A 21,419-nucleotide genomic window follows, 5' to 3' on the forward strand; every position below is an offset into this window, starting at 1 on the left:
CAAGTGGTAAAACGCGGCACCGAAGGTGTCACGAAGAAGGCACGACCCTTTACAAGTAATTTTTCTACACGCAATTTTACGCGCAATTTTGACACAGTTTTGGAGCAGCTTATAGGACAACGGCGCTCCCCCCTCCTGGGCTGATCCACTTGACTCTTTTATGAGCACAAGAGGAAGGAACGAAGGTATGCACAAAAAAAAGAAGAAAAAAAAAAAAGATTAGCCCATTTGCTTACTACGTCCTGTAGGGGGTAAAACGGAAAAGTCACACAGCACGCGGCTTTACACTTAGCAATTGGCAGTGATCTGTTTGCGAAACTTGCAAGGGTGAGAAGCGCCTCCCCAGTTACAATAACTACCTCCTCGCTGGAGCGTCTATAGACAATGCGCCCCGTTGGCGACCCCTAGTTCCCTTACCAATCGTGCCGAGCTTCAATGAGTCCCACGAGCTTATGGTCATTGTCAAATATGGAGTAGTACTTTCTTATGAAAACGTTGCCTGTGCGGAAGGTAAGGGGGGAGGACGCAGATTAGTGGTCTGCTCAAACGTTATGACAGACCTCCCCCTTGCCACGTTGCAAAACAGGTGTGCACATTACCGAAGATAAAGATGGGCCCACGAGGCGGGGGGACGTCCAGCGACATTATTCCGATCACGCCTGCAAGGGGAGGAGCGCCGGTAATGGATAGTAGGTGGTAAGACGAGTTAAGAAGAGGTAAGAACCGCGACAGGTGAACCAGCTATGACGACATCATATTTGTGTGGTATCTTACACTGAACAGAATTATCCTCCTAAAAGGGGATGCACACACCGTCGGGAAGAGAAAAAAAAAAAAGTGAGCAAATGTAAGCAAATGTAAGCAAATGTGAGCAAACGTGAGCAAACGTGAGAAAGAGAGAAAGACAAAGTGGGGCGAGGGAGCGCGGCACGCTCTCCCCCCGAAAGACACTCCCTAAGACATTTGCCAATCACGGTAGATATGACTCTCCGTTGCACATTTTTTTGAAGGGATTCTCCCAAAGAGCCCACGTAAAGTAGCGGAGCCATCTCGTCCCTCTACGCTACCTCGTCCATTTCCTCCAGGACGTAATCGTCCGGCGTAAAATCGAACTTCACCTCCTTCCCCTCGACATTTTTTAAAATAAAAGAAATATTTGGCAAGCTGCTCTTATTTGAGCAATCCTTCTCCAAGTACAATTTTTCTATCAGCGGTTGCATCAGGCTGGATGGGCCGGTTAGCTAAAGGGGAAGGAAATGGAAAAAATATATGAACCGTTCAGAAAAAAATGGAAAAAGGGGGCAAAAAAAAAAAAAAAAAAAAATATGAACTGTTCATAACAAACTTGAAAATATGTAGCGAGAAGGAAAAAGCTAGATCGTCTTATTTATCGAGGGGAGTATCACCCCGCTACAAATTGCTCACAAGTAACACATACCAAACTGGACCCAGTGTCAATGGCCGCTCTACATTTCCTATTTTCGCACATCTTTAAATTCTTGTCTGAGAGTTGTACGTCTATCAGGTTAATTTCCCAGAAATCTGTTTGCAAAAATGGGACGTGGGCAATTCACGGTGTTCCAGTAAAGTGTGTAACGAAGCGGAGTTATCCTTAATGCTGCTAAATTGGATAACTTTTTTTTTTTTTTTTTTTCTCACAAATCGATATGACGGGAAACCATTGAATTTGCCTCCCTTCGAGGGCGTATTTACTGTTGGCTCGTCCGAATGTAATGGAGCCGGGCCTGTTCAAGGAAAAGAAGTTTTACATCTATTGCTCATGCTTAAGTGAGCACGGGGGAGTGCACAGGTGTGCTTACTCTTGCAACTTCTTTGGCACGTAAAAAGAGAAAATGTTCCTTTTCAGCAGGTTCTGGCATTTCCGAAGGGGGGAGGGGTGTTTGCTGGGGGGGTTGCTTGTTCTCTGGGCCGGTTGTCATGTCGACACGCTGCCAAACAGTCAAGCAGCCATGCCCCTATTCCCGCTATCCACACACCTGCTTTTTTATCGTCTCTATTAAAGACATCCCGTATCCTTTTTTAAAGCTGAAGTCCGCTTCGCGCAAATCGGCGCGGTCAAAGGGGGGGAAATTAACAATCAGCCGCGGCTTCACACCCAAGCGAGCAAATATGCTCAAAAAAGGTATCTGCGAAGAGGCGAAAAAAAAAACTAACGATCTGAAAATCCCAGGCCAACAATCCCATCGAAGGGCAAATCCGAAAAGGGGTGTAAAGACTCTACAAAAAAAAGAAAAAAAAGGGGGCATTTCTTATTTTAACTTTTTCTCTCTTTTTTTTTTTTTTTGTGCGTGTGATTTGATGAAGATAGGTTTTCCGCTTCGTAAACCTTCTATGGCTAGCCCGACACTCTGATGTTTGATCCGTCTAAGGGGAGAAAACGGGAGCCATCCGAATGGGAGTGTCTATGCAGAAGCATTTGTCTGAACATTTGGGAAGACGCTTAGTTGCGCACAGCGGTGTGTTCCTTACAGTCCCTTTAAATTGACGTCGTCATATCCGTGCTCAAGGACTTGGGGAAAAGAAAAGACAAAAAAAGAGAAAATAAGAAAAAACAAACGAAATAGAACAAACAAAATAGAACAAACAAAATAGAACAAACAAAAGAGAACAGCACAAAATAAAACACCATAATAGCAACGGGTCCAGTCACCCAGTCTTCATTCACCACACCGTTTTGTTACACACGAGAGTGCAATTTTATTTTATTTATTTTTTTTTTTTTACTGCTCTTTCCTGTCCCGTACTAATGCGAACAAGAGAAAAAAAAAATCGGTGATGCAAAGATGAGGGGGAATGTCCAAGCGGGTTTCCCTTTTAAAGGCACATGAGTTGATAATTTGTTTTCTTTTGGATTTCAAAAAATTCGCAGCTGACCTGGATGTACGTGTAAATAGACTCCTTATTGTCTGTTGGGTGGGGAGGGTAAAGCAGTCATGGTCACTCCTTTGACGCGACTTTTGTGCTGGGAGAGTGACTCGTTTGTGCTGATAGAGCGACACGTTTGTTCCTCCCCTCGGTTACCTTTTAACTGCCGCGTGTACGTCCTGGACTGATCGGGGTTGAATTTCTTGTGGGACGCACAGCCTCCTCTGCGGGGTGGGGGAAACAGAAGAAGCGTAATGCGTGGGGGAAACGGAACATGTATACGGCTTGGAAGAAACAGAAGGTGTACACGGCGTGGGATGTGTAGAACGCGCGTGGATAAGCACTGCGGTTGCTGCTGATCTCACTGCACAAGCACAGCAGATATATCTACGCGTCTTCTCAGGCGGTTGGCCTACTTGACACATTTCGTCGAGGGCAGGGCGAAGTTGCTGGACCCGGTGTCGAACACGACCTTAAAAGTCTGCGGAGGAGTGCCAATCTCTATCTCCCCAATAAATTGGCTGTTGTGAAAATTGAGTAAATCCTCCTGCACGTACAGCAAGGAGTTTGGAGTCCTGTTTTCTATGGTGTCGTGAAAGGATCTCACGTTTCGTATGAACCCCTTTATGTCATTTTTAAATCGGTTATTCAATTTTATTTCGCTGAGGAGAAGGCGCTTCTTGCTGGTGTCCTCCAAGGGGGGGGCGTTACTTAAGTTGTTTTTCCCTCCTCCACTTTTAAGGGCGCTAAATGGAGGTAGACACAAAATTGGGGGCGGAAGCAAAGCCACGAAGAAGGTGAACAGGGCGGCAAAAAGGAATGCTCGTCCCATTTTGCGCCGTCTCTCCTTGGGGTGACTTGGAGGTGATGAGGCAGTTCGATTAAACAAAAAAATTAACACAGCAGTGAGGCAGCAGCAACGTGGCAGTACCTAGGCCAAGTGGTGGGCGCAAATGGCTGGCCTTTTGCTCGCCGAGCAGAACTTAGCCGCGGAAGTGGAAACGAGACAGAGGGGGAGCAACGCATCACGGGGGGGAAGTAACGAAGGGTGTGCCTTGGCGATGTGGAAAAAAAAAAGAAAAGAAGAAGAAAGGGTAAACCATGCCAATCTAAGAAGATCAATCCAAGCAGACCAATCCAGGCAGACCAATCCAGGCAGACCAATCCAGGCAGACCCATCCAAGCAGGTCAATCCAAACCAACAACCCTAGCAGCGCAAAAATGTACGTACACGAACGGGCCACACTTCGTCAACGTCGCAAAGCATACGCAAACTGCAGGCGACCGCGCGAAAGAAATCTCCCTCTCCCGCGTCTGGACAAAAAAAAAAAAAAAATTCTGATCCAATTTTGTTAGGTGTACTTTAGCAGAAGTAAGAGTTCCTTCTCCGCCTGCGCGACTTCCTTCAAATTCAAGTTCTACGAAAAAAAGGGGAGAGCAAATAACGCAGTGAAAAAACCAAGTGGGAAAAGGGGACGCAGCTACGGACACTATTCACTTTTCTACTCCACCGCGGGGGGTTCATGTGTCCACATTTGGGCATCCTCACGTGGCAAATCTCAAATCGCAAATCCAACATCCCCTCTCTGTGGAGCCGTTAAGTTTTGGTGCCTCCTTTTTGGAAGGGCATTGGAAGAGATTGCATTATCTGTTCCTCCTCCTTCTTACCAAATCGTTCAGAAGCTGCGCCTCGAAGTACTTTTTCACAATCGCGTGATAATTGAAACACTTGTCCATGTAATTCTGCAGCGACTGCTTGTTGGAGGAGTTCTCGAAATTTCTGTAGAATTCTTTCGTGAAGTAAATAAAATCGTATGTCCATTTGTCTTCTGCTTCCAAGAGTTCCATCTTCCGTCTGATCTTCTCCTCTGGGGTCAGATTGCTCATCGATTGGATCAGTCGGTCTGCATGGGGCGGGGTGGAAATGCCCATTCGTGGGGGTGGTCACTCCACCGCTGGGATGATCAGTCCACTGCTGGGATGATGAGTCCACTGGTGGAAGAATTGGCCCACCGCGGGCTACGCACGGCACACTCACCTGATATGTAGGACAAATTCTCGTACAGCTCTTTGCACTTCTCGAGGAAGGCGGCGTGTTCTTCGCTCTCCCTCTTGTCCGCGTTCTCCTTCGCCCTGTTGAAGCTGCAGCATGGGGGGAGCAAGGTGGATGTGTGTACACAGGGGTGGAGAAAGGAGGATGTGTACACACGGATGGCGCGATCCGCGTTGCGAATTGTTCTAAGTTGTTTTTCTCTCTCATTCTTTCCGAGCAATTTTCGCATTTTTCCCACTTTTCGATCATTCTTTCTGAACGGTTCATATTTTTCTCTCATTTTCCGCTCATTTTTTTTTTTTTTCCTTTTGGCTAGCTACTCGAAGGGGAGCTCGCGCAACAGGCAGAGCAGGAGGATCGCGGCAAACGTGATGAGTATGACCAGTAGGGCCTTCCAAAAATGGTTGAAAAACCTAAACTTGTACATAACGAGAAGGTCCTGGTAGTAGTTCTCGTCCATTGGGGGGAAGAATTTCTCGATTTGAATTTCGACGACATTTCGGAAGGAAAACAAATCGAGCCACTCCTTCTGCTTGCTGGTCAGGACATTAACACGGTCGTCCCTCGAAACAACTGCAACGTTGTCGGAGAAGGGGGGCAGCGAAATCCTGACTATCAGCTGCTTTATAAAAAAGGACTTGATGGATGGGGCAATATCAATTTTGTATGCATAATAATTCTCCTTGTTTTTAATTCTGTACAGATTCGATTGATGATAAAAGGAATTAAAAAAGTGAGCTCTCCATCCACCGAGAAGGGGGTACCTGGGCCTTAAGTCAAACTGAATATGGCTGTTTCTCTTTTTAGGATCAAATATTTCTTCCGCTTGGATGAGATGTATTTTTCCCAAATCGTCGAAGTATTCATATTCATATATGTCGTAATTTATTTTCGATTTCATGGAGTAAATAATTGTGCTGGACTGATCGTCTGTCCCGTTGGCTGTCCCGTTGGTTGTCCCTGTCGCTGTCCCTTTGGCTATCCCTTTGGCTATCCCTTTGGCTATCCCTTTGGCTGTCCCTTTGGCTGTCCCTTTGGCTGTCCCTTTGGCTGACCCTTTGGCTATCCCTTTCTCTTTCCCCTTGGACGTGTGCCTACTTTCGTAATCACTAAGAGTGTACCGATCAAATGTGTGTATCCTTGCTGCGTCGTTGCGCAGGATGTATTCTTCCTGTTCGTACACAAAACCTAGTTGAGATACTTTTATGTCTTTGGTGACTCGCTCGAAGTAGCCTAGGTGGTTATTAGCGCGGAAGTAGAACAGGGCTTTGTGTCCGAGCGTGAACCGGCCCATTTCATTCCCCTTTGCAACGAACTCATTTAGATTGTTTCGGATGTCCTCCCCCCCCTGGGTAAGCTCCCCCACAGTTCTTCCTCCCCCCTTCTCACAAACATACGTGTCATCATTGACTTTAACGAAGCTCCGCAAAAAATCGCCATCCTCTATCCGCACGATGGCACAATTTTTGCATAAAAATATTTTTAACTCTTCCTTCTCTTCTACATCGTAGGGCAAGAGAATTTTGGAGGAAAGATAAAACATAACTTTCTGTCCTTCCTCTGGGGATATGTCACCAGGGAATGGAAAATAGGGCTGTCCAAGGGTGTAGCCAAAATGGAGTGAGACTTTTTCATCCTTGTGCAATCTCCTTTTTAGAGTCACCCTGTATGCCTTCATTTGGAATTGCTCCAAATCATAGTCTTCATTGAAGGGGTCCACTTCAATTTCGCTGGCGTCACGCCTCGGCTCCTGCAGCACTTGGTACCGCAGCTCGCTCTGGTTCTGGTCTCTCACCCGGAGGGTGCTGGCCTGTGGAGGGGGGCGGTGGAGCGGTGATGTGGCGGTGATGGGGCGTCGACGAAGCGGTGATGTCGCGGTGATGGGGCCTCCCCCTCGAGGGTACCTGAAATGCCTCGTGGTAGGGAAGCAAGAAGACAAAGCTGTCGACGCTCTTATCGCCCTTGTTCTTCAAGTCACCCCGGATGATCACTTCAACGTAGTTCCTTCTTAAATGCATATCCTTCGTAATCTGCTCATACACCATGTAGTCATCGTCACGCACGTATTTTGCAATTAACTCATTTTTATGAGCATCCAGAAATTCCATGTCTATGTTCACCAAGTTGGAAAAAAGGTTGCGGTTCAGCTTCCCCGCTGCACACCATGTGAGTATGGCTTTTAGGAAAACGCATCGTATAAGATTCATTTTGGGGGGCAAGTCCTCATAAGTGTGCTTGCGCTGCGGCCTTGGGGGTTAGCAGCACTTGGGAGGCAAGCATCCGCGCAGGAAGGAAATACGGAGTGACAAGATGGTGGTTCAACTCGCGGTGCGTGCAGAAGGAGCGTGGGGGGGAGGGGGGTTAGCGGGATTCGCCCTTCCCTACCCGAACTGTATAAGGGGCGCGTACTCTTCTTCCCACCGTACCACGTGCAGCGCATTACCTGTGTTGTTCTCTCCCCGGGCTGCTTTTTTATACCCATGTAAGTGTACAAACGTACATGTATATATATATGTGTGTGTTTTTTTTTTCCTTTCCCTGCTGCGCTATTTGTTGGCACCGGCGCCATAAGATCCTTTTCCTTCTAACGGGAGGGGGGAAAATCCCTTCATCGTCCCCTCGACTTTTCCGGTCGAAAAATGGATCGGAGAGTAGCTTGCAACGACGCTATGCTACCAGGGACAACAAGAACACAGTGCAGGAAAAGGTAAGCAGCCAGGAAGAAGAAACCGTCACAATGTTATGTATACACAGGGAGGGGGAAAAAAAAAGAGAGAGAGAGAATAAAAAAAAAATAACCCCTCCACCAAGTGACCTACGCATGTCCTATGCCCAACATGTTTTTTCAAACACAGAACCGTTCGATTGAGCCCCCTTTTGTGCAATTATAGGGAATACATGGAGGGTACCTTTTTCTTCCCACTGCCTTGACACATTTTTCCATTTCGCTGTTGACCATATGCTAGGGCGCTTGCACAGTGATAAAAATCCAGTGAAGAAATGAAGTAGGTGGATTTTGCTCTGTGCCTCAAATGGGGTGACCACATTGAGGTGTTGGTTTTTCTACTCCAGGGAAAAGCCTTTGCAATAAAATGACAAAATTTTGGTGTAGTATATTATACCCTTACCTCCGGGGGGGTGGAAACGCAGAGCGGTCGTACCCACATACGAATGGCTCCTCATAAGTGATGATGTTCCCTCTTCCCCTTGTCGATTACGACATGCAAGTGGATTTAATGTGGACGTCCTTTTCACGTTCTATTTTTTTTTTTTTTTTTTTTTTTTTTTTTTTTTTTTTTTTTGAGACGGAGTCTCGCTCTGTCGCCCAGGCTGGAGTGCAGTGGCGGTGCTAACTTTACTAATTGATGGGGAGAAAAAAAAAAAAAAAAAAAAAACGCTCAACCTTCTTTTCCCCGTTTCGACTACAACATTATTTTCACGTGGCCATACGCATGTCCGAAAAAACAAATTCAAATAAAAATCTTCCCAATGCAAAGCGTACAAAAAAAGTTACTTTTGTATATGCGCATTCCACCGATGCAGCGTGGATGACTCATCAAAGTATTACTTTACTCAATCGAGTAGAAAACACGTATAAACTGACACGCAGCGACCATTTTACAGCCATACGATTGCGAATTTGTTTGTGAGAAAGTGCTCCCCAGAAGAGGAAGCGACCCGAGCCAACTCCACAGCAGAAGCGAAATTGTGCTTATCGAGAGGCGTCTCGCCCGAAGTGGTAAATTGCCGCCGGTGACACGTTCGCGTTTCCGCGTCATCGCTTCACCCTTTCACCGCTCCACCGTATCACCACCCCACCGCTGCCCCGCTTCACCCCCTTCGCAGAAGGCCCGCGAAGCCGTTTGGAGAAAACCCACCTACCAGTTGTAAACCCGCGCGAAAGCGCCCCTCGTTCTACCGCTTCCTACGTTCAAGCGGGGCGTTTCCCCAGGAGACCACATCCCGCCCCTACCCCATCATCCTCTTCTTTACAAACACAATGACGTCGAACATCATAGACAAGATTATGAACCTGGAGGTCCCCGAAAATGGCAACTCCTCGCTGAACATTATTTTCGGAGTCGTCAATATTTTCTTCTTCGGAATTGGAATGATCATTCTGGGTATAATTAACAAAGATATCGATGACCTCATAATCGGCATTTTGCAGCTCCTCGTGCCCTTGATCGGGTGGATATGGGCCGTGTTCTGGGGAGTCCTAATCGTTATTAAGAATTCGAAGTGAGGAGTAACGAGTGAGATTGTCTGTCCCCTGCAGGGGTAAGCTTTGTAGAAGGGGGGACCCCTATCCGTCGAGTAACTCTTTCCCTAGGTGAGAAAAGAACCTCACCCCCTTTTTTTTCAAGCCATTTTTGATCCTACCGAGTGGGAAAATGCTCCACTTTCGTGTCACTTCATCTACGCTTTCCTCCCCCTCCTGTAAAATATTCCGTTTCGACTTCTCACCTGAGCGTTGCATGAGGGAGTTACGCCACCTGTTCACTCCCGTTGTGAGGCGAACCCCTTTTTAATTGCTTCGTTTTAACTGCCCTGTTTTAATTGCCACGTTTTAATTGTCCCGTTTTAATTGCCACGTTTTAATTGTCCCTTTTTTGTACGCCATTTAGTAGCCCCTTCTTGCTTGCATTCGAATGAACTTTTTTTTTTCCTTTTTTTGCAACCCCATTTTGAATTCTGCGATTCCCCTTTGATGTGTTTAAAATGACAAATTGCCAATTTTGGAGCGGCGAAAAGTTAGGAAGCTCCGGGGAGAGATGTCTCTCCTCCTTTGCAGTTCCTCTGAGGAGAGCCTTATGGCGAGGCGGATTTCCCTTTTGAGCGGCCAACCGAAAATCACGAATCGGCTGGGAAAGGAAACAAGGCAGAATGGAAACAAAGCAGGAATAAAACAAAGTAGAAATAAAACAAAGTAGAAATAAAACAAAGTAGAAATAAAACAAAGCAGACATAAGACAAAGCAGAAATAAGACAAAGCAGACATCAAACAAAGTAGAAATAAGACAAAGTAGAAATAAAACAAAACAGACACAAAAATAAAACAAAAATAATTTAGTCTTCCGTTTGGCAGGGTCCCCAAAGAAGTTTCCCTGCATGCAGTTTTTTTTTATTTTTTCTTCTTTTTTTGTTCTCCCCCTTGAAGGCACAGAACAACATTTTGCCTTAAAAAAAAAATACGAGATGGGGAAAAAAAGCGGCCTGGCGTGGCGAAGAGCAGACGCGCTGCGCTCCGACCCAACGAGAGGAGCATACATTTAAAAGGTGCATAGGAAAAATGGGGAAGTGTAAACTGGTCTGCGAAATGGAAGGTACGCACGGTGCGCAACACACATCGCGTGGTGGACTGACGAACAGACTTCTATACATTGAAGCGTCTCCAAATTTTGTGAAAAACTGCCTACCACTCTGAACCTCTTCAGTACATATATGCGAGTGACGACTTCCGTATGCGTTCCGCTGTTTCGTGACGCAAATATAGTCCAAGGGGGAGAGGGAAATCCTCTCTCCTAAGTCTTCCACCACAGGATGCTCAAGTTAGAATTCTTCTTGTTCTTTCCTGAGATCAAGTTGTTCTTTGTCTGCCTCGGATCTGTGTAGCGGAATGCTCCGTGTGAAGAGATGTAGGTCTTATTTGTCCCCCCTTGGTGGGTAGCTCCCAATGGTTTAGCATACGCATCGTTGCGGTTGCTCCCCTCCTGGTCATTTTTCGTCTTCTCTAGTAGTTGGTTCCTCCTTCCAGATGCATCCCCCATTGGATAGGCCACTTTTTTCTGTTCGTTGCATCTGATGAATACATTTTGAGCCCCATAATGATGGCCGTTTGGCAATTTATACGCTCTAACAGTGGGACCATTTGGGTTCGTCCCCTTGGCGACTGCGTAGTTATCGTGAGCACTGAACGGTCTTGGCGTGTACGCCTCCTCCTGGACTACGCCGCAGGGTACAACCGGTTCTGCAGGTGTTGCTGGAACTGCTTCTCCTCCTTTCACAGTGGGAGTGACACCCCCTGGAGTGACATTCCTTGGCCTTACGGCAGACATCGGCATATGGACAGACATCGGCACATGGGCAGACGTCAGCATATGGGAATCAACCTTGGATTGATGCAAGTGAACCAAGTGGGGAGACGAACGGAAAACTCTCTTCATCTCGTCCCCTTTTAAATTCAAACATGAGTTAGTATTTTGTTTTTTCTTCCGTTGGCCTTCCTGCAGATACGTCTCAGTGCCCTGTTCTATTTGGGACCACCACATGGAAGGGCTTTCTTCCACCTTTGGGTTAATCTGGAGAGTGCTCTTCTCAGCATTCCTTTGAATTTGACCGTTCAAGTTCAGGCGTTTCATCTTCTCTTTGGCATGGGACATCCCCTCCTGGTTTATATTCCCATGTGGGTCGACTCTGCTACCGTTGCTGCATCTTTCACCTCCCATTTGGTGTTGTGTAAAATTGGTGGATTCCTTTTGGCTGTACTTTTCTCTTTGTGTTGCCTCTTTTGCGTTTCCATGAGTTGGACTTTTCCCCCCGTTTCTGTTTTCACCTGCGACATTCGCGTCAGTTCTATTTGCCATCATTGGGGCCGTCTCCATGAGGGTTGTTGGCTCCCCTTTCGATGCATCCACTATTCGTCTGCACAGCCTCAGCCCCTGTGACAGCTTCCCATTCGGCCGGGACTCACGTCGTGGGAGCCCCTCATCACCCGGGTGGTCACAATACGAAGACATACATGCAACCCGCTTGGTGGAAACTCTTTCCCCTTGCATTAACCCCTCGGGGAGGACACCTTTCTGATGGATCTTTACATCGTCCCGTTCTTCAATGTTTACCTTATCTGCGTAAGGTGTGTCGCCCACTGCGTTTCTCCTCGAAAGGGATTCTACGTCCCGTTGTCTGGCAGGTTTAGGAGAACCCATTTGCGATGGACCCGTTGAGGCATAACTGTGCGTTATCTTCCCTCCAATGGGAACATCCTTTCTCCGCCCCGTGCACGATCCATCTGCAGTTTCCACCCCGCTTTTCTTCGCATTCGATGGAGAGGAGCCTCTGACACCATGCCTCGTTTCACCATCGTTCCCATTGCGGTGGAAATCATATGTGTCCTTCCAACTTACATCCATGCTGCGTGTCCCCAAGGAATGATTGCTCCTTCCATTTTTCGATTCGCAGTGGCTAAAGTGTGCCACCCTCCTCGCATCATAGACGTTACTGTCCCCCCTCGGGGATGTCACTTCAGATGGAACTTCCACCCCACTGCCGCTAACTGATTGGTGGCAAATGACATTCTTCAGGCCGTTCTCCCCACTGTGGAAATGAAGTTCTTTCCCTTTTTCATTCACATGATGAGTGTATCTGCACGTCGTCATCTGGCCGAGGAAGCTCCTTGATTCTAATGGGGGCACGTCCTGCGGTTCCCCTGGGGACACTTTTTTATATAATTTTTTCTGTTTCACCTCTTTTTCTTTCTCTTCTTCGAGTGTCTTCTTCATCCTGTTAGCATCGACGTGGTTTCCGCTCATTTCTCTCCCCTTCTGCAGAATGCCCTCCACTTTTTTCATATCCCTTTCTGCCTCTACCTTTCGGTTCATTTTCTCCAGTTTGCCTTTCAGGCCCTTTTTAAAAAAGAACACATAAGTTTTTCGCTTCTCCAGGTAGCTGTCTTTTTTTCCTGCACTGGAGTAGACAGCGCTTCCCTGTTGAGCAGCCCTCACGCTCTTCCCTTCGGGAAGCTTGACTTTGTTAGGTGTCACCCCGTTTGGGTACTTTTCTCTGTCTCCCCCCACGTGAGCACCCCCTCGTTTGGCTACCCCGTCTTTCGTTTTCCTACTTTCATTCTTCTTCGTTTGCTTCATCCCCTCCTTTGCGTTATCTCCCCTTTGACTACCCACTACAGTCCTACACAGGGAACTCTTCTGCTTTATCACATTGGTCCCCCCCCTTTCCCCGTGTGCGCTTACTCTGTTCGGTTGGATACCTTTGGAGCTTCCCTTCTTCACGCTGTCCCGTTTGGGTACTCTTGCAGGGATGTTCCCCCCCATTTCAGCCAAAAATTTATTCAGTACTAACTCATCACTCGAGATTCTGGTACTTCCATCTGCTTTCCTTCTTATCCCCGCTGATGTCTCTTCCGGGCACTTCTTCACATTGATCTTTAGCTGTCTGGGGGTTACCACCATACGAGGGTCTCCCCTCAAAGATGACTTGTCCTTCTCGTAGTCCTTCTCCAAAGGGATGTCCACCGTCATAGTGCTTCTTCCCTTTACCCGCTCGGGAGTCTGTTCACCGACGCTGCTTCTATAATGTGAAGGGGACTCCTTTGCTCCTAAGCAGGGTAGGAGCACTTCTCGGCAGCCTTGCATCTTTTCCCCTGCACTGTGTTTGTCCATTTCACCTCTCTTCCAAACAGGGGGAAAATTGCCATTCAACAAATCCTTCTGCTCCCTTTGAGCCGCTATGTGCACTTCGTCTGGGGTAGCTAATCTGTGGTTCACATGGGTCTCTCCTCCATTTGCATAAAGCCCTATGGTGTTGAAGCCTTGGAGGGGGCGGTGCCTGTCTATGGTGTTCGGCTCCTCCGTGGATGATTCACCACCTCGGTGCGATTCTACCAGAGTGCTTCTTTGCTTGTCCTTAAATTCTTTATCCACATGGTTCCGCTCCTCTGCAGAGGTTCTGTCCATCTGGTTGTGGTTCCTTCGAGCTTTCGTTTCTGCAGGTTTGTCGTTCCATTTGGCTATCTGGTTGGCGAGCACTCCCTCGACACTGCCACGGACGCCGCCATGGATGCTACCACAGATGCCATCGCTCGCGTTTGCCTCACCTTTCAGTCTAATCCTTCCATCCGTGCCCCTCGAGGTGGGGCGCACCTCCATGCCCCTTACGCCCCCCTTGGAGAGATACTCCCCATCGCACCTTGGCTTCACCGAGCGTGCCCCTACACCTTCGCGACTCTTCCCATCAGTTGTCGCGTCAGAAATGGTGTGTCTCTTCCCCACGACACGGAGCGCATGCACGGTGGTCCTGGTGTAAGGCAGATGCAGTGGAGTGCTCTTCCCCCCTGGTGATTTTCCACTGTGGATTTTGCCGCCGATATTGCCGCCTCCTGCCAGACTCAGCTCCGATATGGTGTGCCGCTTCGATAAACACTTCTTCCCGTCATAGGACATCTTCGCCTTCGTTTTTGGCGCCCCCTTCCTACTCGTGCAGTCGACAATGGAGCCCATGTCGTTCGGTTCATCCCTGCCTTTTCGGTGAAGGGCTTCTGTGTGTCTGCCCAAGGGGTGAGGCGTGGCGATGCTGGCGATCCTGGTAGTGACAATCCGGGTAGTGGCGATCCCTGGAGTGGAGATCCCCTTATTGACAATCCCCTTTGTGGAGATCCCCTTATTGACAATCCCCTTTGTGGAGATCCCCTTCGTAGCGATCCCACTTTTGGGGGTGTTCCCTTTTGCAGGTCCACTCTTACTGCTCCTTAACCCTTCACTGAGGACACATTTCTGAAGCATCACAATTTTGCTCTTCCTTTTTTCTGGGTTTACAGAAAAGTACACTTTCTTCTTCATTTTGTTAGCGGCCTTTTTTTTTCTCATTTGGGACTTGCAAGGACTGTTTCTTCTTTTCGTGGAGATCCCAGATACTGTTGCACGTTTCTTCATCGTGTCTTTTTCCATCATAAGCTCTCCGACCCGTTGTGTTTTCTTGCCACTCACTGAGTTTTTACACGCTGTCTTAGTCTTAATTTCTTGGTTCCCCTTTTCTGTCCTATTCGAATGGCTCCATGTGTTGTTCGGGGGCATCTTCACTGCGTTGCCCTCTTGCCATTGGGGGGACCATCCCGGTTGGCCTTCCACATCTGACATGGATTCATACTGCTCCTTCGACGTGCAACTCGAACCGTTTCTAACTTTCTCCTTTCCAGATGGCGGAGAGGCCCCCTTGCGGCCTAGCTTCCCCCCCTCGGATGCGCAGGAAGACCCCGCCTGTAACCGCACAACATCGAGATCTACGTATGGATGAACGTCCAGCTCTACATATGGCACCTCGTCTAATTCTACGCATGACTTCACGATAGGTCCTACGTCTGATCGGACGCCTAAACCGACTCTCGATCCCACGCCCGATTCGACGCCTAATCCTACGTCTACCCCTCTGTGCAACTCCCTTTGCAGCTCCACTTCTAGCTCTCTCTCGAGTTGTCGCTCCTCCTCCCTGATCTCCCTCTCCAGCTCGTGTTCCAGTTCGTACTCCAGTGCGTCTTTGAAATCTTCCTCTTCGTCGTGGGGGTCACCGTTCGGAAGCTTACCGGAGGGAAGTCCATGATTCATCACCTTATTGGACATCATCTCGCCGCACACCATCTCACTACGCACCATCTCATCGCACGTGGCCGCCTCGCCCCCCTGCAGGGTGCACTTCCTATCCTTGGATCCACCCTGCGTGGGGCACTCCCTTTTCATATTCGCCCCGGCCATTTCTAAGTCAACCTCGGACAAGCACGACGACATAGTTGTGATTAAATTGTCCGACGTGCTTCCCTTCCCCTGATCTATGGAAAAGGACGCGCTCCTACTCACAATGGTGCACATCTGCCCTGATTCCCCCTCGCTACATCTTCCTAACGAGTTAGAATCCGTTTTATTTCGTTCTTCACACTTGTTCTGGGATGCGCACCGTTTGAGCGATTCAACATGGGTAGTTACTACATCAGAATAGTTGCCCTCGCACGATGATGACCAATTGGAATGCAAACACGATGGGGAAGTCAGTCTGGGAGATTCCATTTCGTCTTTTATATGGGCGTAGGATGAATCATCTCTGTGGGGAAGTAACTCTCCGTTGTTAATTTCTTCATCCGGTGGAGTCCCTTTTACCTTTTCTTTCGACTCACCTAGAGGAGGATGTTCATCTGTGTGACTTCCTGGACTTACGCTTGGTGTACGTTCCTCACGGTAAAAATTTTCATTGCAAGGAGTGAAGACACCCTTTGGAGAAAAGTCATTCCAGAAGACTTCTCTTCCGCCTAGACTGCACCACCTTTTTACTCTCCTGCAGGGATCTCCACCGTTGTGTGCTCCATTTGCAGGAGCTTCCTTACCCCTTTGGAACATCTCCCCCAAGTCAACTCCTCTGTAAGGTGCCTTCCTCTCTGCGATTATCACTTCATTTAAATGGAAAAAATCGTTGCCATTTCCTCCGTTTGGATTATAACTGGTGGTGTTTCTTGTTCCTTCATTTTTTTCATTTTTTTCTTTCTTTTCATTTTTTTCATTCGAATTGTTTGTCTCCATCCGATCTGTTCTCTGTGGAATATCCCCTCCTGTTACAACTGTGACGTCGTGTAGTGGGCTTGTATTGATGGGGGAGACAACTCCTTCCAGTTCAGCTGTGCATGTCTCTTCTTCTTTTGTAAATCCTCCCATGTGGACGTCTCCCCACCTTTCGCCTAGTTTCACCTCCAATGATGTCTCACCGTGAGGAGGTGCCATTTCTGCCCCTTCGTCGATGTATTCTCTCTTGTTAGTGTCCCTCTGTTGAATGTTAAGTGATCCATTTTGACACCCACCTCTCTGCATCATTCGCAGCATCATGTCCTCTTTGTCTCTTTCCCATCTACTGACTCTTTTTCTAATCATATTTCTGTTCCACTCTAGAGGGGTGTATCTCCTCGAGATATTTCCCCAACCAGTGTGTCCCTCCTCCACATGGAAGAAGGACCCTTCGTTGAAAGGTCCAATCGGATAATCAACCTTCTTGCTAGCCGTTCCATTCTTTGGTAGTCCTTCTCCATTGGGTAATTTTTTCCTCTCCGAGAAGATGCTCAGGAGGCCACTCCCCTTAGTGACCTCTTCAGTTCTTAACGTGTGATGAGGACTTTTCTGCACCGTGTTAGGTGTATCATGTTGTGCCCCGGTGTGTAACGCTTGGCTAGCCATCAGGTGAAAGCTACTTCCTGCGCTTTCAAGGAGGGGATTATCACCTCTTTGTGGTTCTCCCGCTGCTTCCTCCGCTGCTTCTCCCCCATCGGAACTTAGTCTCCGTTTCTTCCTTTTCATTCCGATCATTATGTATGTACCTTCCTTATGGCTCATCAGAAAGTTACATTTGGACTTCTCCCTAAGTGCACTGCAACTTGGTGGTGAGTTATGGACGATGCTTTGTTTGTCTCCCTCTGTCCAGTTTGTGTAACATGTCTGGTTAGAGGCGGAGTCGTTATGCTTCTTCATCCATTCTGATATCTCTACCGGCGGGGGTGATTTCCTCACAAGGCCAGGCTTCTTCGCATAAATGTTTTGTGCGTAAGGATAGACAGCACCCTCGGCCAGATTGCCGCCAAGATAATCTGTGGGGCTGGGGGGTAACACCTCCTTCGGGTGGCTGCCCACGTACGGGTAACTGCTTACATGCGGGGGGATCCTCCTGCAGCTGCTGTTAATGTCTGTCCATGTGGGAGTGGCCCTGCTGGCCTTGTCGTCAGCGCGCTTCCCCTGGATGTTGCCAAACCGATGGGACGACTTCTCCCCCATGAGGAGGCCATCCTCCGCATGGGGTTCACCCTCTGGAGGGTATTCCCTCCTGTGTGTACTGTTCAAACCAAGGGAGGGGCTGTTACCCCCGCTGATGTAGGCCTTGGGGGGGAGAGCGACAGAAGGAGGAGAGGGAACAATCACATGCTCGTAGATGCTGAATCTGATGGAGGAGTTCTGATTTATAGTTACATTCTTCCTTCTTGCGCATTGTTCGATTTCTTTGGAAAGTTTGAAGACGGCCGAGGAGGGGTCTCCGGAGCAGCAGTCTCTAGAAGCGGCTTCTCTCATGGGAGCCCTCCCCTCATCCACCCCATCGTCCCAATGAAGCGGAAACAAACTCCGGTTGTGCACAGGAAAGAAGTTTCCCCTAAACCAGGGGTGCCTGAGCGCCTCCCCAATTTCAAGTCTCATTCTAAAATTCGGTTCCAAGCACCGAAATATGAAGTCTATGGCGGCATCTGACAAGTGCAATCCCTTCTTCTCCCTCAACAGCTCATGGTAGTGTCTGCTCTTTAGCATATTCCAGTGCATGTCCTTGGCTAAGGTACATCTGAATAGCTCCTGCTTTGTTAAGCAAAAGTATAAGATGTAGCCAACACAAAATATATCTATCCTTGTCGGATCATATTTGCATTTCTCATATACCTCTGGGGGCCGGAAGATTTTTCCAAATATCTTGGTATACTCTAAGAGGGTAACTTCATTTTTCTTGTTGACAGTGAAGTAGGTTGCCTGTCCAGGGTCATTGAGAACAGGGTAAATCAATCCGTTGTGTTCATTTTCAAACAAAAGGACATTCTCTAGAGAAATGTCTCTGAGGGCTAATCTCCTACAATGTAGAAACTTAACTGACAATAGGATTTGATAGAAGAGATACTTGGCTTCTTCCTCTGTGAAGGGTCTACTTCGACTCTTCATCACTTCGAATAAATCACCATGTACTGCAAAGGGCATAATCATATATACATAATAATCGTCATCAAAGATGGTATCGCAGCTGAGGATGTTACTGTGTCCACTCATACAATTTCGGTAGTGATACTCTGAGAGCGGATCCTCCTGAACCTTATCCTTTGCTAACTCGATTAGATGCTTGGACAAAATTTTTATGGCCTTCTTCTTCACGGAAGCTTCCTCCCCTGGCTGCATCACCTCCGCGGATTGTACCACCTGCGCGAGGTACACCCCTCCGTAGATGGCCGTCTGTAGCACGTTCAGCAGCTTGTACGTGGTTCCTTGAAAGGTGACTGTCCTTCCGGCGAGTTGGTGCGACAGGGCGGTGAACTGCAGGGGGGAAGGGGCAGTTGGTGAAGAGAAAAATAGGAAGATTTGCCCCTCATTTGGAGGGAGAGAAAAATAGGAAGGGTATCCGCCCCTATGCAGGGGAAAGTGACCCATCGTTGCTTCCACATACGCATATCATATACTCGCTCTCCCCCTTACGTATTTCATCCGCTGCTGCTTGGTGAGCTGATCGAGCTCCTGGTCCCGCATCGGCTTGGTGCTCCTGTACTGGTAAACGAAGGTTCTCTGGTTTCTGGACATGACACCCCTCGGGTTGATATCCAGATAGAAGGACGAATCGGGGTCGGTCTCCCCATCGGCATGTGTAACGTCTAACTTTAGTTTCAACTCAACGCGGATGCTGTGTACATCGGGGGTTCTATGTACATCCGGGGTTCTGTTTACATCCGTGGTTCTGTGTACATCCGTGGTTCTGTTTAGATGCGGTGTTCTGTTAAAAGGGGGGAAGTCCACGTAGTCCTCGCGGTCGAACAGGTGATGTGGGGGGGTAGCCCCCTTCCTGCTGCCGCCTTCTTCACCATGATGCTTGTAAATCTTGTGCATGTTCTGTATCAGCTCTTTCTCGATGTGTATACAATTGTGGGCGTTCCTGTCTGGATCAGGGGTTAGGAAGCTGCGTATCTTCGTCTTCAGATGCATGATTCAGGGGGGATTGTGGTGAGGCACTTGGCCTACTTGTCCAATTCAGCGGTCTCTTAAGATGTACTATTCGGGGGCGACTCGAGGTGCACATGTGGGGGTCACTTCCCGTTAACAATTATGGGTCTGTCTCGAAGAGGACAGGTACGGGGGGCTGGCTTACCACGGCGGACAAAACTGTGGAGGCCTCCTCCCCGTTACCAATCTGAGCAAGACCCGTCTATTCATGCGAATTTTTTTTTTTTTTTTTACAAACTAGGGGGAAAACCTATCGCTCATGTGTATTCACGAATGTGAGCACAGTCTTCCCCACAAAGTAGACTCTTCCCACGGTTATTTGTAGGAAAAAAAAAACAGATTTATAAGAAAAAAAAAAAAAAATCAGGGGAATAAAACACATGGGGAAACAAAACTTGGCGCCATTGGGAGGGGGCGTTGTGCCTGGTATCTGTTTGGGGTTTATGACCCGAGGTTGCACAATATACGGAGTTGAGTTTTTCAGGCATGGGGGTGAGTTTCTGTGACTGGTTGCGTTGATGTGTACAGGTTACTACGCGTAGGGATGTATATGCCTGGCGGTATGTACGTACGTATCTGTGTGCACCGGTATGCGCTGGAAGGGCGGCTCGCTCGACCGCTTAAGTGTGCGCTCTTTAAAAATAGAGGGCCGCGCGCGCCGCCTAGTTCAACAAGCCTCACAGGGAAGGAGGGGGCGCATGGAGTACAAGGAGGTCCAGCGCTCTGGTATGCACATACCGGCGCCGGTTTCTCACGCGAGCTTCAAAACCGTTTGTCTTAGCTCCTTAATCTATCGAAAAATCTGCGTAGTCGCAGAAAGTGTAGCAAAAACCGCGCTGTTACAAAAAATATGTGTAGCAAAAATCACGTTGCTATTAACATCATTGTGTTTTCCTCTTACGTTTTTCGTAAACTAAAGACTTGCTCACTTTTTTTTTCCTTTTCTGGTACAATTAATAAAAAAAAAAGAAAAGAAAAAAAAAAAAAAAAAAAAAATTTTTCCTGTTCCCCCTTTTTTTTTTTCATCACTTTTGGGGTACACACATTCTACAACATTAGCAGGAGTATTTCTTCCTCTTAAAAAAAAAAAAAAATCAACAGGATTTCAATTTTTTTTTTTTTTTAGCTTAATGTAGAACGAGTCTTTTAATTTCATTTCCTTCTAGCTTTCCTTGTGGTTTTATCCTTAAGTTTTTTTTTTTTTTTTCTTCCTACTGGGCTCTACCCGTGCGGAAGCTCCTTGGGGGTCGCATACGGCCAAATTCTCGGGTACCTGCCCAGGCTGCACGGACTGTACGCGTTTTGTATGCGCTTGTTCGTGCATGTGCATCAGCCTACGTGGCAAGAAACATCGCTCTATAAATTGCCTCCCCTTGCAGTTCCTCCAACATGCACAAGCATATGTGCTGTATAGGTACCGCGAAAGTGAAGCATACCTGCTGCGAATGCGCATTACATCCAAGGCGGTATGGCAAGCAGGTGCAAAAAAAAACACCTCTTCTCCCAGTATAGAATAAAAAGGCATAAGCTGCTTCCCCTTTTGTAGTACTTGCTGGCCCGCGCATCCACGTGCCAATTTAGTGCACGTACGTACGTACATGTGCATGGCCAGGAATTGTACGTCCCTGTGTGCACGCAGGCACTTGTCTTTTTGTACTTGAAGTGGCAGTTTCTTTTGAAGAGGCAATTTATTTCTGGAAAGGGAAGCACACGAGGGGCTGGGCGTCAGCCGAGCGCGGAAAAGAGGGATTTAAAAGAAAAAAGAAAAAAAAAAACTGAGCCTGAATCTGAACTTGAATAGTGGGAGGTTCCTCCCATCGTCGACGTCGCTGTTCCCATTCTCCAGTGAATTTTTTTTTTCTTTTCAAACACATGGGCAATTTCTAACCACGGGGGGTTCCCCTCGGCGATGTCGCAGGAGAAGCTTCATTTGGGAGGGGTTCCTTTTCCTTCACCATTTTTAGTTTTTCTTTTTTCCT

The 21,419-nt window shown here is 47.7% G+C and overlaps 3 protein-coding genes across 3 annotated transcripts; 1 reads left to right on the forward strand and 2 right to left on the reverse strand.

The window, feature by feature from the left end:
- Nucleotides 1-413: 413 nt before the first annotated feature.
- On the reverse strand, nucleotides 414-7,146 carry C922_03902 (hypothetical protein; the record flags this gene model as incomplete). The annotated part of the gene is made up of 21 exons (XM_008819489.1): nucleotides 414-499; nucleotides 600-659; nucleotides 775-793; nucleotides 1,068-1,241; nucleotides 1,439-1,542; nucleotides 1,660-1,745; nucleotides 1,821-1,873; nucleotides 1,998-2,056; nucleotides 2,176-2,238; nucleotides 2,348-2,385; nucleotides 2,491-2,530; nucleotides 2,746-2,764; nucleotides 2,896-2,927; nucleotides 3,043-3,110; nucleotides 3,303-3,632; nucleotides 4,249-4,304; nucleotides 4,555-4,790; nucleotides 4,925-5,028; nucleotides 5,260-5,917; nucleotides 6,038-6,749; nucleotides 6,844-7,146. 21 exons carry the CDS (start codon nucleotides 7,144-7,146, stop codon nucleotides 414-416), a joined length of 3,300 nt encoding a protein of 1,099 aa, XP_008817711.1.
- A 1,793-nt stretch (nucleotides 7,147-8,939) lies between these two features.
- C922_03903 (hypothetical protein) lies at nucleotides 8,940-9,185 on the forward strand (the record flags this gene model as incomplete). The annotated part of the gene is made up of 1 exon (XM_008819490.1): nucleotides 8,940-9,185. The coding sequence occupies one exon, from the start codon at nucleotides 8,940-8,942 to the stop codon at nucleotides 9,183-9,185; it is 246 nt and encodes an 81-aa protein (XP_008817712.1).
- A 1,279-nt stretch (nucleotides 9,186-10,464) lies between these two features.
- On the reverse strand, nucleotides 10,465-19,422 carry C922_03904 (CAMK protein kinase; the record flags this gene model as incomplete). The annotated part of the gene is made up of 2 exons (XM_008819491.1): nucleotides 10,465-18,762; nucleotides 18,922-19,422. 2 exons carry the CDS (start codon nucleotides 19,420-19,422, stop codon nucleotides 10,465-10,467), a joined length of 8,799 nt encoding a protein of 2,932 aa, XP_008817713.1.
- Nucleotides 19,423-21,419: the final 1,997 nt, after the last annotated feature.

Source organism: Plasmodium inui (assembly GCF_000524495.1).
Source record: "Plasmodium inui San Antonio 1 unplaced genomic scaffold supercont1.18, whole genome shotgun sequence".
In the NCBI taxonomy this organism is placed as follows: Eukaryota; Apicomplexa; class Aconoidasida; order Haemosporida; family Plasmodiidae; genus Plasmodium; species Plasmodium inui.